This window comes from Macaca nemestrina, chromosome 7 (assembly GCF_043159975.1).
Source record: "Macaca nemestrina isolate mMacNem1 chromosome 7, mMacNem.hap1, whole genome shotgun sequence".
NCBI classification, from domain to species: domain Eukaryota; kingdom Metazoa; phylum Chordata; class Mammalia; order Primates; family Cercopithecidae; genus Macaca; species Macaca nemestrina.
In genome coordinates this window covers 12,568,586-12,584,102 of record NC_092131.1, presented here as the reverse complement: position 1 = coordinate 12,584,102, position 15,517 = coordinate 12,568,586, and the positions used below count along the sequence as shown (strand labels likewise).

General features: G+C 49.3%; 1 protein-coding gene across 7 annotated transcripts in view; it reads right to left on the bottom strand.

Annotated features, from left to right (window-relative positions):
- The window catches only part of LOC105467476 (calmin), a 133,196-nt gene that overhangs the window by 34,614 nt on the left and 83,065 nt on the right, over window positions 1-15,517 (bottom strand). For all 7 annotated transcript variants that reach the window (XR_978913.2, XR_978914.2, XM_011717089.2 and 4 more), the window contains one exon: window positions 2,305-2,366. Coding sequence is in view for 4 of the 7 variants with exons in the window: in XM_011717089.2 (XP_011715391.2) it covers window positions 2,305-2,366 (62 nt within the window). In the remaining 3 variants the exon portion in view is untranslated. The remainder of the gene's footprint in view (window positions 1-2,304; window positions 2,367-15,517) is intronic.

Here is a 15,517-nt window from a genome sequence, read left to right as displayed (position 1 = left end):
AGCCAGAGACTCAGTAAATATTTCTGACAGCCTTCAAATTGCAGTTAAGCCCAATTCACCAAGGAGTTCCTGGGTTTCCTTTACATGAAAGGTTGTTCTTGAAAGTCTCAAGGTTGGAAACATGGCTGTTAATTTTGCCCTGTTTATTAGACATCAGTTTCAGGTGCTATCTGATTTATCTTCAGAGTGGGCGCTACCCACCTGCCCTGAGACAGGGGCAGGAACTTGGCCAGGGAGAAAATCCTTGATATGATAAATGCGAACAGAGGTTCATTTGGGGCGGTGAGTGGGTGCGGGGATATTCGCCACATGACCCTCTGTACTTTTCTGTATTTATTTATTTTAATTTTAAAAAAAGAGAGAAAGAAATACTCCATGGCTCTAGTGTGTCCCCAGCAGGAATTTCCAGCTACCCTGACACACATCAGGCATTAATTTAAGAGCTCAGTGATCTCAGGTTTGGGGACCAGTTTTCTTTTTTTCCCCCCCCCAAAATAACACTTCACTTCAGCAGCATTGCCGAAAATGTGCCAATAATCAAAACAACTGGCAGATGATTCATAAGCTTCATGTGCGACACAATCTTTCACCTGTAGAGTTCAGGATGCTCCAGGTGAAGTGGTGGCACTGCGTCACACGTTCTACACGTGGGGAGTAGAGGTGGCCGAATGCCTGCCTGGACAACATCCTAGACCTAAAGGTAAACTATGTGAATTAGAAGTGTGGTCAATAGCTCCCCTTCCTAAAAGCCACACTTATTTTCTCTGCTTTCTAATCATTTCAGTGATTTCCTCTGAGAACCTTTCTTTTGTGTTAACCATAAAGGCAGTCAATAGTTACTCTCGAACCTTTTGTTTTGTTTTGTTTTTTGAGACAGGGTCTCGCTGTGCCGCCCAGGCTGGAGTGCAGTGGTGCGATCTCGGCTCACTGCAAACTCCACCTCCTGGGTTCAAGCGATTCTCCAGTCTCAGCCTCCCCAGTAGCTGGGACTATGGGCATGTGCCACCATGCCCAGCTAATTTTTGTATTTTTAGTAGAGACGAGGTTTCACCATGTTGGCCAGGCTGGTCTCAAACTCCTGAACTCAAGTGATCCACCTGCCTCAGCCTCCCAAAGTGCTGGGATTACAGGCATGAGCCACTGCACCTGGCCTCTCTTGAACCTTTTAAGAGGAGAAGAGAGAAGATACACCTACAAACATGAAAGTGGGGTGCTCCTAGTTTTAAACAGAATTGAGACTACTTGCTGGGTATAGCTGGAAAACCAGATAGTGGTGCTTAAGGAGAAAGAGGTGAAGTGAGTAGATAAAAATCAACTTCCTAAAAAAGAGAAAAATCATCTCTCCTCTCCCAGCCCCAGGCCCACAGTCTTGAGGTCCATCCAACCAGGATGGCTGAGATTTCTGCCCGCTCCCATCCCCCTTCTCACCCAGGACTCTTCATCCCTTCCCATCACTGCCTCTCCTCTGTGGCTCTTCCTTTAGTCTCTTTCAAGGGGGGAGCTGATTCAGCTGCTTTTGTTTTACGGAGTGTGCATGAGATGCTTGCAGACAAAATGCAACTCAAAACAGCCAGGTCAAATAATGCAAGAAAACAAAGAAACAGAGGAAGAGAAGGGCCACTAAGCTGAATACAGAGGAGAAGCCACAGAAAGTCCAGGAAAGCCACGTTATGTCTCCGTGCCTCTGTTTCCTCCTTCTGATAGGAGGGGGTAATTCAAGTCGTCGTGAGGATGACAGGAGACATGGCACATGTATGGCACTATGCAGGATGCCTGATGCAGAGTGAAGTACATCAAAAAAGCCAGGTAATATTATTATTACTATTATTATTATTAAATAGCAACGTGATGTGACTTTAGAAGGAAATCTAGCTTTGTCCAAAGATAATCAGAGTTCTTGCAAAAATCAATCCAAATACCTACAAATGGCTCTTGGCTCTTCACAGAGCCCGGTTCTGGCAATCAAGATGCGCACCTGCGTTTCAGGCCCAACGACACCTGATTTTCAGGTGCTGGTGTGTTCAATAATGAATGTCTTCCACCACCTGCTCAGATTTGTACTTAAAGACAGACCCTCTCTTTCCTTCCCCTGACAAGACTGATGATCCCAGGAGGGCAGAGGCTGTCTCGGCCATCTCTCCCCAGTCCTGAGCTTGGTAACCGGCAGGGGGAGGCACTCATCAACGTTTAAATGAATGAAGAACAAAAAGAGCACAGGTCCCCAGCTCCCGCTCCACCCTCTGGAACTGTAAATTCACTTACAGATGAATCAATCACTTAGCAAACACCCAAGTGCCCCATTACCTTTTCTAGATGTAGATTTATCCATCGAGTAAAGGTCCTCTTCTGCACATTTTCCCTCTCAACTGAAAACAAAGAAACACCATTAGCCGGGAGAAAAAGAAATACACGCAAAATCACACCTTCCCCTTCCCAAGGGGAGATTCTAGGTGGAGGGCAGATAGAATCCCAGGGTGTCCCATGTAAGAACAGAGTCTTTTCTGGAAGGGGTTGGCAAGGCCTTACCTGGCACCCAGAACCCATGCTCCCCAGCCCAACCCCTGAGCATCTATGTAAACCCACAGATTCAGACACACAGAACAAAACGTTCTCTACAACCCAATGCAAACATTGAGACATCTGACAGTTCGAGCTAAGAAGCACTGATGAAAAAACTACAAATCAACCCCACAAGAAGCTGTAATGGAACTGCATAGCCACCCAGTGGCAGTGATGGGCATGAGGAGATGGGAGAGGGCAGTCAGGGTCGAGGTGGAGTGGAGTCAATAATTAGGAATTGGGTAGGGGCTCTGGAATGTGCCACAGTCTGGTGAAAGGGATTGGGCAGCCCAAGATCAGACTCTGAGCCCTGCCATCTCTCAGCTTTGTGTGCCCGGGCCAGACCCCGACCCTCACGTCTGATCTGCACACTGAGGACAAGGAGCTCACTCTCCAAGCTGCTCTAAGGACACCCAGGCTCCTGCAGAGCCAGCTCCACACAGTCCCTGGCACAGGGGCTGCCAGTGGTTTTTCTTTGTAGCTATTATTTCTAGAGTCAGGGCAGACTTTGCGCCCTCCAGGAATAAAGAGTTCCGCAGATGCTGCTGAGCCAAAGTGAACCAGAAGGACATAAACCAGGAACGGACTCCTCCCAGGGGAGAGCATTACACAAAGAGGCTTCTTAGCAAAGATCTTTCACTGTTAAGGGTGACTGCCATCCGCCAAGCACTCACTGTGTCCCGGACACTTTGTTTCCATTCATCTTTAAACCTTACAACAGGGGTCCCCAACCCGCAGGCCGGGGAGCAGAACTGGTCCGCCTCTGTTAGGAACTGGTCAGCACAGCAGGTGGTGAGCAGCGGGGAGCGAGCATGATGGCCCCAGCTCCACCTCCTGTCAGATCAGCAGAAGCATTAAATCTTCATAGGAGCATGAGAACATTGCCCTCACCACCCTGCCCATGGAAAAATTCTCTTCCACAAAACTGGTCCCTGGTGCCAAAAAGGCTGGAGACCACTGCCTTACAATACCCCCTGCAAAGTACAAACTATTATTTTACAGCTGAACAGAATGCGGCTCAGAGAGGTTCCAGTGACTTGCTCAGCTGAAGAGAGGCAGAGCTGGGAATCCCCACCCAGGTCTGCCAGCCCCACACCAGCAAGAACCCTGAAAATGGAAGCCTTGAGTCTGGATTCCAGCTATTCCAATCATGGCAAAGGTGTCTGCAATAGTCACACAGCGATTTTTTTAAAAAGTACTGAGCACTTACTATGTGGCAGGCACTGACCTAGGTAATTTACAAGGATTAACTAATTTAATCATTACTACCATCCTCTGTGGCAGATGCTACTACGACCTTCAGATGGGACAATCGTGCTCAGGGAGATGCAACGTGTCCAAGGTCACACAATTAATAGCAAGGTTGTCATTTCTGTTTTACAGATGAAGAAACGGAGGGGCAAATAGTTAATGAACAGTCGAGGTGGAACTCCAGATTCTGTGCTTTTTCTGCTCTCTCCTGAGTTCTGTGGCCTTCACTGTCTTGGGCCCGGAGGGTGTTTCTGAGATGGGCCCCAGTGCCAGCGTCTGGGTGAGGGTGTGTGGTGGCCCGAGGCTGCAGCCTCCTTGGCTGTGAGCTGCCGGGCCTCCAGGAAACTTCCTTCAGTATCTGAGCCAGACGGCTCCTCAACCACTCAGTTCTGGATTTCAACATATTGAAAGACCATATCACATATGCCTAAAACTGTTTCACATTTCTTTAGCAATAAGAAAATAAGAGCCAATTTATCTCCTGCAGGAGAGCAAAGGCTATGCTTTTCTGAAACAATGGGACCTTTTTCCTCTTGGCCTCATTATGTGGTAGAATGTGGCACCCATAAATCACGTTTCAATATTACGCCTTACAATCTTTTTAACTGAAGAGCCAGTGGACGGTAACTACGCACATCACTGCTTTTCTGTTTCCTCCTTTTCTGGAAGGGCGGGTCACTGGCTAGTAGGCATAAGAATTAAAGAACGAATTCCAGTAAACTGTGTTTCATGGGTGAGAGGGAAGGGAGGAGGAAAATAAGTTAATAGGAATGAGGTTGGGAGGAGACATCTGCTGAGACCAGTGAATACCAGAGTCTTGGAGACTCCTGGAAGCCTGGAGAGCGTCTGTCCCAAGCTCTATCGGAGATCCTCCAGTTTGCAATATGGATCCACCTTCATCTCTCTGATGGCTACAGTGTTTTCCAGAGTCTGGGTGTTCCCCCCATGGATGGACATCAAGGCTACTGCCCATTTCTCACTGTTTCAAGCAATGCAGAAATAAGCATTGTATGAGCATCCTGGTGCATGGTTCTTTGTGCACAAATAGATGAATATATATCTTGCCCATGACAACTAAAAGTGGAGCTGCTGGGTCTTAGTGGTAGGCACATTAAAAATTTTAATAGCTACTTCCAAATTGCCCTCCCACAAGGCTGTCCCGGTTTATGCTTTTACCCCCACCTGTCTTTAAACAAGTTTATGGGGACCGTAAAGTATTTACACACACATTCAAACACTCAGGCTGGTTTCTCCATATGGCTTCAGAGAGAACAAGGTATATCCCCTGAAACAGAAGTGCATTTAGTAAAAGCCTCAGAGAACCTGGGTTAGGTTGCCAGTTTAACTGCACTCAAGGGTGTAAATGAGGAGATGGGTATCTGACAGTCTACACATAACTCATCTATCCATCCATCCATCCATCCACCTATCCATCCATCCATCCATCCATCCATCCATCCATCCATCCATCCATCCATCCATCCACCTATCCATCCATCCATCCATCCATCCATCCATCTATCCACCCATCCATTTATCCATCTATCCATTCATCCATCTGTCCATCCATCCATCCATCCATCCATCCATCCAATCATCTATTCGTCCTCCCAGCTGATATTTATGCAGTAATTGCCATATTCTGGAAATTATGATAGGTTCTCTGGGCAAAACCAGAGATGAAGAATTACGCATTCATGGAATCTGCACTTCAAAAATTCACAGCCAAATAAGTAAAAGAGAGAAAACATGGCTGTCACAAGGTGCACATGCAAGGAGCAATGGATTAGAGTGCCGAAGGCTGACGGGAACTGGAAAAGGTGACTTCAGACCCCATGAGGTTCTCCTGCAGGGCCCTAAGAGGACCTGCTGGCAGAACTGGAACAAGGCGGGGGGTGGCCAAAGGCAAAGCCTCTGTTTTAACTCTGTCCTGATTCATAGCCAACCAGGGGTTGGCTTCACTTCTGTTCTAGCCAAAGCCAGCAGGCTGACCTGAGCACAAATCAGCTTCAACAGCAAAGCTAACCCACAGAGGGGGACGGGGCTGACGGAAGGACCCCAGGGGACCCTGAGACAACTACAAATAGCAGACAAGTCCCAAACTGAAGCAGAGTGTGGACACCATGTTATTCAGACCTAAAACTGGGACGCATTGCTCAATACACAGGAGAGCCTGCGAGAACTCAGGCCTGCCCCAGAACATCCACTTCAGCGCCACGCACCACTGGCTGGGCGACCTTGAGCACATTTGCAATTTTCAAAACACCTTTGCCTTGGTATCCCCTCCACAGAATGAGGCTGGCCTCGCCTCCCTCACAGGACTGCTATGGAGATGAAATGATATCACCCCAGAAAGCACCCCCACAGCCGCTGCCGCAAGCAAGGCCAGTTTCCTCCACCCCAGAGTCCCCCAGCTTTGCTCTGGTCACCGGCGTTTTGACTGGTGTCTTGACACGAAGGTCTGCGGCTCTTTCATGGCCTTCTCCGCTTTGGGATGCCCATCCCCCATCCTGCAGACTCTTTCTACTTCTGGCCTGCCAAGACTCCATAAACTTTATATAGTTTCCATAAATCCAACGGCCCCTTTTTTCCTATCACGTTGTAAAGGTGTAGGAAACCATTTCTCTGGAAGGGCCTGGCCTTCTCACAGAGTGTTTGTGAGGCCCGGTGTGGGTTTACTGGGCAAGAATAGAGTCATAAAAGTGCTGTAAAATCGCCATCCCTGGCTCTGCCTGGCTGGCCAGGGTGCCCGAGTGCCGGGTCGGGTGGAGGAGCAGGAGCTGGCTAGGCCTGGACTCCAGGGGCCGAGACAGAAGGGAGGGAGACCTGGCCCTGGCTCAGCCGCACCAGCCCAAATTCCTAGCTGTGTCTTTAGCTCTGCTGTGCCATGAACAGATAGATCACTTGAAAATGGGAGGTGGGGCATTCCTCTCTTCTCCAGGCTGTCCGTGGCTGGCTCAGGAGTTTGGAGTCACAGAGGAAGGGTTGCAGGCACTAGGAGTTAAAATGTTTATTTACAGTTGTGGCTTTTTGTCTCTATGTCCACATTTGCCCCACATCTACTTTCTACATATTGATAATACTTCTGCTCTTTGCTGCCCAGGAGAAAGTCTTGACGGCTTTATCTGCTCATAAAAAATTATAAGCTCATTGTAAAAAATTAAAATACAGAAAAGCATAGGGAAAAATATCTAAAATTGCTTGACATTTCATTATGCCCAGAGAAAACACACACACACACACACACACACACACACACACACACACACAGCAAGCACATGTACTCCTGTATACAATTTAAATGTGATCAGTAAATGGCTCAGAGTTTCTCAACGTGTGGCCCACATGGGTCACGAACGTCATGAGCCTCTGGGATGACAGTTAAGATGCTAATTCCTGGACTCTAGACCTACTGCCTCACACTGGGGCCGGGGCCGGGGAATCTGCATTTAACCAGCTCTGCAGTTGATGAGGATGTACAGTTTGGAAACTTAAATCTTAGCCAGAGGAGATGATTAGCATCATTTTTTGGTCATCTTTGGGAGGGGTAGAGAATGACCATGAGCATCTCAGCCTGGCAAAGGATAAAGACCAGGCAGTCTAGAACCAGACACACAGGCTCCACCACAGACCCCAGACTCAACAGTCACTTGAAACAATTAAATGAAATATTGCAAGGGGAATGGCTTGTGGGCACTGGGCCAAAAAACGGTCATTTTCCCGTCCTTCTTTGTCTAAAGCGCTCTTCCTGACAATGGCCATCTCCAAATGGCTTTAGTCACTGAATTCATACAGTTGGGCAGAATCTGATTCTCATGAGAGGTGTCTTGCCTAGGTGAACGGCAGATCAGAACTTCCACGTGGGAGCCGTATTCTTTGACGTCCATCCAGACAGGTCCATTGGGGCCAGTGTTTCCAGCTTCAGAGATGCTGCTTGGGAGAGGGGAGGGAGACAAAGGGGGCGAGCTGTGGCTTCATCTCTACATGCACTCACCCAGACGCTTGGGCATGCGGAAGGCGGAGGGGTACCAGGCTCCCTGAACCTGCCACCAGGATGGGTGAGCTGCAGCACAGCGTGAGGGGCAAAAAGCCCCCCTTCCCTCTGCCATCAAGCTGTGCAGAGACGGAGACATGTGAATGGGTGAGCCTGCCCTGCCAACCGGGGCAGTGAAGGTCCCTCCAGGGAGGTGCTTGACAGCAGCCGCCACTTCCCATGCAATAACTAGTCTCTTCTGTAAGCCTCAAACATTCCTGCACAGCTGCTCTCATGTGGTCCCCATTTTACAGGTAAGGAGTCGGAGGCACAGGGAGCTTAGGAACATGGCCGCTCCGTTAAACGCCAGGATCTGAACGCATGACGGCTGAGGTGCTGCGCGGAGCACCTCCCACTGCTCTGCAGCGTCCTGGGGGTGTCTGCTCTTCAGCCAGGCTGGGGGGTCTCAATGCTCCAAACCCCCCTCCAGGAAGTACTCTGGCCTCCCAGCTTTCCTCACCCCATGCCCCCACACAGAACATCTCGTGCAGCTTGGAATCCCTCAAGGCCTGGCTCTCAACCAGTGGTTCTCAGCCCGGGGTGACGGCTCCCAGGGGACATCCCGCAATGCCTGGAGATATTTTTGATTGCCAGGACTGAGGGGAGGGGCTGCTGGCATCTAGTGGGCAGAGGCCAGGGACATTGCTCCACATCCTGCCATGCACAGGACAGCCCCAGATCACTTGATGACCCAGCTCAGAGTGGCAGCAGTGCCAGGCGGAGAGGCCATCAGGGGGGCCGTGTGACCACCCCACATTGCTCCTATCTCGACCTTTCTCCCACAGAAGACAGAAAAGAGTTTCAGCAACAAGAGGGCTCTGCCAACAAGCCCCTCTGAGTGACCTTGGACAATGTCAGTTCTGTACTTGGGGCCTCAGTTTCCCCATCTGTTCAACAGGGATCATGGTACCCACTTCATGGGGTTGTGAGGACCAAGTTCATTAGCGCTGTCCTTGCCACACCACGTGGGGGCTGTGGGAATGGTGTGGGGAGGGGCTGCCGTGGTTATTCGTCAGGCACTAGGTGGCCAGGGAGAGCGTGCAGGCAGGCGACAGCAAGAAGGAGGGACAGCTATGACGAGGCCTCCATGGGATAAAGCATCCGAACACCTTGGCACGGGGAAGACACATCATAAGTGCTTAAAAGATGCAGCCGTGGCTATGATTGCTCATTTTGGATAAGTTACTGGACTCCCCTGTAAAACGGAGATCATAACTCCCTCCTAGGGCTGCTGAAGAGACGATGGAGCCTGTGCACGCCGGGTGCAAAAAAAGTTGTGTAGTCAACAGGCTAATCTGTTCTTCCCATTGACAGCACTTCACGGCCAGGGACAGAGGCCCTGCAGATGGGCAGAGTGCCTTTCGCAGTCCTCACAGAGCCGAGCGCCTTTGGACAAGTAGACCCGGCACCTGCAGAGGCTGGGAGGGGCCAGCTGGAGTCAGAGCTTGCGGGAGCAGAGAAGGTGGTTCCCACCTGAACCCCAGGGGTTATGTGTGTGTGCCAGGGGGTCACACACTAAGGACTGGGACAGCATGGTCACCTGGCAGAGAGGGACTGGCTACCCCGTGTTCTCTCTGTCACCACTGGGAGGATCATTTGACAGTGAAGGTCCCCATCCACTGGGAGGCCAGGGAAGGGAGGGTGGCAGGAGGCCTCACACTTTGCAACTTTACTCCAGTTTTGTGCAGAGGCAAGAAGACCTTGGCACCCATCTGCTCCCATGCCCCAGGCAGCATTTCCCAAGAAGCCCAGCACTGCACAGCTGTCTCAGCACCAGAGCACAGCCGCAGCCCCCATCCGTGACAGGCTCTGGGGGCTTCTCTCATGCTCCCTGGACTAGAAATCTCTTGCCCAACCTTTTACATAAGTGACCTCCCGAGATGCTTTACGTGCACTTGCTCATTGTTGGTCTGAGCTGACCTCTGCTCTCCGGGAAACCCCTTCTCCTCCTTGCCCAAGGATTCCTTTTCTCCATGGCTCAGATTCTTTCTAACTGCAAGGGTCCTTCTTGGCTCACATCAGCCACACAATCTCACTCCATCAGCTTGAGCGGGCCCCTGTGGATCTTTAAACCAGATGAAAAAACATCTTTCTTCTCTTGAGCCAAGTGAGGAGCCCAGCCAACTGGCCCGCCCTCCGACCACACAATGGCGAGCCTGCCCCACTGACGGCGTGTAGAGGAGCCAGCCCTCGGACAGCCCCTGCCTGCCCCTCTGGCCTCAGCGCTGCTGCCTCCCACAGCCCACTGCCACTCCTTACTCCCAGCACGGCCCAGCCCTGCTTGGTGGTTTCGCTCCTTTCCCCATCTTTCAACACCTCCCAGAAACACAACCTCATTACATGGCCTCATGCTGGTTCACTTGAGAAATAAAACTCAGAAACAAATTAAATGGCAATTTCTTTTTAAACAAGAGAGGGGCCAGGCTTCAGGAATACCAGGCCAACGTCCTTCGGTTCCGACTCCTGGGGGCCACTTCCCCCGTTGGCTCTGGCGGTATTAAAGGCAAGGCCTCCATGTGGTTTTTCACCAGCAGTGATTTTGCATTTAATTTCCTTTGTTTTTCCTCCCCCCATGTTTGCTCTGACCCAAGTCCCTTTTATCGAGACTTTGGTAATAAAATGCAAAACCCTCTTTGGGACCATGCGCCGAGCAGCATGCAACTACTACAGGTAAGTGGCAGGCCAAGTCTTGTAGAGGCCCTCCGCCCCCCCATTCTTGGGCTCCTCCACCACCCCTTGCCACCATGCTGACCAGGGAGGACAGACGGGCATCAGGGCAGACAGTGAGTAACCTGCTAGAGCCGGCACAAACCGGTGGTCTCCCGGGTACATGCCCGCAGAGACTCAAATAAAACTGCCAAGCTCACTCTAACTGGGGACTTAAATCCAATTCTCTCACGGGTCCCAGAGGCCACCAATTAACATACCACGTCCTGCCCCACCATGCCCTGCTTCTCAGCTGCTCCAAAACACATAACCCAGGGCTCCAAAGAGCTAGTCCCAATTACACACCAAATTAAGTTTAAGCTATATATATATAGGGCTGGTGCCTGTAACTAAAATAGAAAAATAAAACCGCTCTAGTTTTGCTGTGAGTGATTCTGTCTAACCTCAGTGCTAAACCTCAGCCCACCTTGATTTATGACAGGTGACGCCAGCCAGCCATAAAAACACCGGCTTAGAAAGGGATTTTAACATTCACCCAGATGGGCAGGCCAGGGTGACAGGACCAATCCAGGCAGACTGCCCTGAAGCGCCCGGCTGAAACTGAGACAAGGATTTAAATAGTACTGAACACATCACTCACACACCCAGTTAACAGACACTGATGACTATACTCAGGCGTAAATACTAAGACACAGACCTCATGGGTTTCCTTTGCCAGGTCTGAGAAGAAGGAATGAATGCAGGGAGGGAAGGAGACAAGTAAGAAAAGGAAGGAGGAAGGAAGAGAGGGAGGGAAGGAAGGAAAGATGCAATGGAGATAGAAAAGTGTTTGCTTTTCACATTCTATAAGGGTTCAGTTTCTGAGTCCCTGACACCATGATCCCTGGGGGACTAAACTCTCTGTTGAGAACCACAGATTTTGGTGGTTTCTTTTAACACCAATGTTTTTGTGAAAGTATTCTGGTTTCTGAATATTAACTCGAGCAACATCTAAAGCAGTGTTTTCCAAGCCATATTCTGCAGAGTGTGAGTTCTAAAATGCCCCTCCAAAAAGGAAGATCTTGCTAAGTTTAGAACATATTATGTAATCTGCCCCCTTGCATAGATGTTTATGATCAGTAAATGAAAGGCTCTGATAAGCCCTGCAATAAAGAAATTGGTTTAACTTTTATACTAAGTGCATTTGAACCCAGACCCCATTTCTGTGTAAAATGAATCACAACTTTCTTGTAGAATCCTGCTTTGGAAATAGCCATGTGCCATATAATGACATTTCAACGATGGACCACATATACAACGGTGTTCCCGTAGGATTATAATGGAGCTGTCCTATACAGGTATACCATTCATTATCTTTTATATCTAATTTTTACTGTGCCTCTTCTATGTTTATATATTGTTTAGATGCAAAAACACTGCTGTGTTACAATTATCTGCAGTATTCAGCACAGTAACAAGCTATACAGAAGTCTAGGAGCAACAGGCTACACCATAGATCCGAGGTGTGTAGTAGAAGGTACCGTCTAGTTTTGTGTAAGCACACTCGACAATGTTTGCACAACAAAACTGCCTAACAATGCAATTCTCAGGATGTATTCCCGCTGTGAAGCGATGTATGACTGCACAGAGAAATGTTCATAAATCAGGGGGAGACGACCCACTGGTGCTCACAGCCAGCCATCTGCTTGCCAAACCCTACTTCCTTCTCCTCTCTGGCACACAGCCATGCTACATCTCCCAGCCTCCCGTGCAGGGAATGGCGTGGCATGACCGAGTTCCAGCTAGGAGAACATGGGTGGGCTCCAGGTACACCACTTCCAGACATGGCCCCATGCAAAATCCCACGCAACCCTCCATGCCTTGTGACCACGGCCTGGAAGGACTCCATGGACCTCGAGGGGGGACAGAACCATACGAGGAAAGGAGTGTGGGGTCCCATGTCTCCCCGTGGACAAGGATCACCCAGTAAAGCCATCCAAGGAGGAATACCCTTGCTGGACTGTGAGTGAGAAAGAAATATTCACTGAGCTAAGCCACAGTCACGTGGGGTGGTAATCACAGCAGCGCCCGCCCTGGCTAAAGCCCACTTTGAGTAAGAACTAGGCCCAGCGCAAGGAAGGAAGGGAGGAAATCAACCTTTGTAAAACCTCATAATCCTCCCAGCCACCTCCACAGGTGAGTGGCCATGTTTCCTATGTGGATGAGGAAACTGAGTCTCAGAGAGGGGAAGTGATTGGCCTCAGCAGCTGGTGGCACAGCCAAGAGACAAGTCTATTCTAGTCACTGTGAGCCAAGCCCCTCTGCGGCACCCTGCCGGGCTGCCTGAATCCCTTCAAAGCAAACATCTTGGAGAAGGCCCTTTGGGAAGTATCTGTGTCATGCCTGGGCTGGCTCAAGTGCAGAAGAAGGGCTGATCCGGTGTGCTGTCCCTTAGGAACAGAGCTCGACAGGCCTAGCAAGAGGAATCAGCTTGACCTCTTGTGTTCAGCTACTTTTTAAAAAAAGATGAAAAACATACAACCTCATACAAATGACCCTGATGTGCATTTTAAAGCACATCTGTCTTTAATAAAACCCCACACTCACCCTGTAAACATCTGTGTTTTCAAGTGCATGCGAAGACCAGTCAGCTGGGAGACGATCTAGTATTATGGTGACCAACTGTCCGGATCTGCCTGGGACTGAAGGGGCTCCTGGGGCATGGGACATTTGGGGCTAAAACTGGGAAAGTCCTAAGTAAACCAGGACAAGTGGGCCAGTCTGGCTAGTAGTCAGCTAGTACGTCCAGGAGAGCATGCCCCAGGGGGAAAGCAGCTGGGACAGGCAGACCTGGATCCACATGAAAGACGAAGAGAAAGGCAAGGAGGTTAATATTTGCTTTCAACGCAAGGGGCAAAACAAACCCGGAAATTCCCATTTGCAACTTCTACCTGCCAACAAAAAGTGACAACAGCATGCACCGAAGTTTCTACCCTGAGCAAGAGAGGTAAAGACTGGAAACTATGATGAGGAAAGGCAAGAGGTGTCAAGTTCTCCTGGAGCTGGAAGTGTCACCAACATTCCTCATTAATTAGCACAAGAGAGACCAGAGGCTGCATAAGCTGGAGCCAGGAGACTGAGCTATGACAACGTGACAGTACCAATGCTGCAGACACCACCTGGTCTTTCTGAAATGCACTCATTTGAAAACAAACAAAAGTTACCTATATATACAAACCGTCTAAATGTATACACTCATGCATGCCCGGGTGTGTGCATGCGTGTATATGTAACACACACACATACAAACTCGCCGTAATGTCAACCACCTTCAACCTTTTCGAGGAAGTTTGGTCACCAGAGTACCCGCAGGGATTTTTATCACTACAAGGTCTCCCTAATGCCCCCCAGACCCAATAGCTCAGACATCAAGAACCGGACCGTGACATTGAGGTCAAAGTTGGATCATTGTTCCTGAGTAGAAACCCTGTAGATGACAAACGCCAGTTCTGCAATCTTAAAAAACCCACTGGGATTACACCTGTGATTCTCAATCCTGGGGGCACATGCTGGTCATCTGGGGATACTTAAAAAAAATAGAGGTGCCTGGGCACCATTCCAGACTAAGTGAGTTTGAATCCTAGGGGTGGAGACTCGGGCATTTCTTTTCTTTTTTATTCATTTATTTTTATTTATTTATTTATTTATTTTGAGATGGAGTTGGGCTCTGCTGCCCAGGCTGGAGTGCAGTGGCACAGTCTCAGCTCACTGCAACCTCCACCTTCCAGGTTCAAGCAATTCTGCTGCCTCAGCCTGCTGAGTATCTGGGATTACAGGCGTGCACTGCAATGCCTGGCCGATTTTTTGTATTTCTAGTAGAGATGGGGTTTCACCATGTTGGCCAGGCTGGTCTCGAGCTCCTGACCTCAAGTGATCCACCTGCCTTGGCCTCCCAAAGTGCTGGGATTACAGGTGTTACAGGCGTGAGCCACCATGCCCAGCCTGGCTTTTTTTTTTTTTTTGAGACGGAGCCTCGCTCTGTCACCAGGCTGTAGTGCAGTGGCATGACCTCAGCTCACTGAAATAACCTCCACCTCCGCAGTTCAAGTGATTCTGCTGCCTCAGCCTCCCGAGTAGCTGGGACTACAAGCACATGCCACCATGCCCGGCTCAGTTTTTGTATTTTTAGTAGAAACAGCGTTTCACCATATAGGCCAGGATGGTCTCGAACTCCAGACCTCATGATCCACCCATCTCGGCCTCCCAAAGTTATGGGATTACAGGCATGAGCCACCGCGCTCAACCTGACATCTCCATTTTTAATGTACCCCAGGTGATTCTGACACTGAGCCAGGGCTGCGAACCACTGCCCTAGGCTAGAGGTTGGCAAATTTTTTCTGTTAAGAGCCACACAGTAAATGCTGCAGACTTTGAAGGTCATATGGTCTTTGTCATATCGAGTCAAGTCATCATCATGGTATGAAAGCTGCCAAAACACTATATAAATGGACATGGCTGTGTTCTAATAAAACTTTATTTGTATGATCAAGTGGTAGGCCTACTTTGCCAAACCCTGCCGTAGACTCTATGAGATCCACTGCCTGATTTAAGCAGGCATTTTAGATTCTTCTGGTGTCCTTACCGCTCATGGGCCAACTTTTAAGATTTTAAGATTCAGTTTTGGGCTTCAGAAGGAAGTATTTGTTTGCATTCTCTTTACTGTTATAAGAAAAGCAAATAGCAGTGGTGGGATGGATGGGGTGATAGGTGTGTGTGTTGGGGGTAGGTCTGTGGGAACTAGAAAAAGCAGAAATGTTTGTTACTTGCAAGTCAGGCAGCCCCATTTGACTTTTCTCCCGTCATCACCAAAACCAGTACTGAAAATCACAATTGGGCAACTATGCTTTTAAAGAATTATTGCCTCTGTTTTCCTTCTTCAACAACTGACCTTTTCAAATCCAGTCCTATCACTCACTCCTCTCCCACCTAACCCCTACTAAAATCTAAAATTTTTCCTTTGTTTGAAGA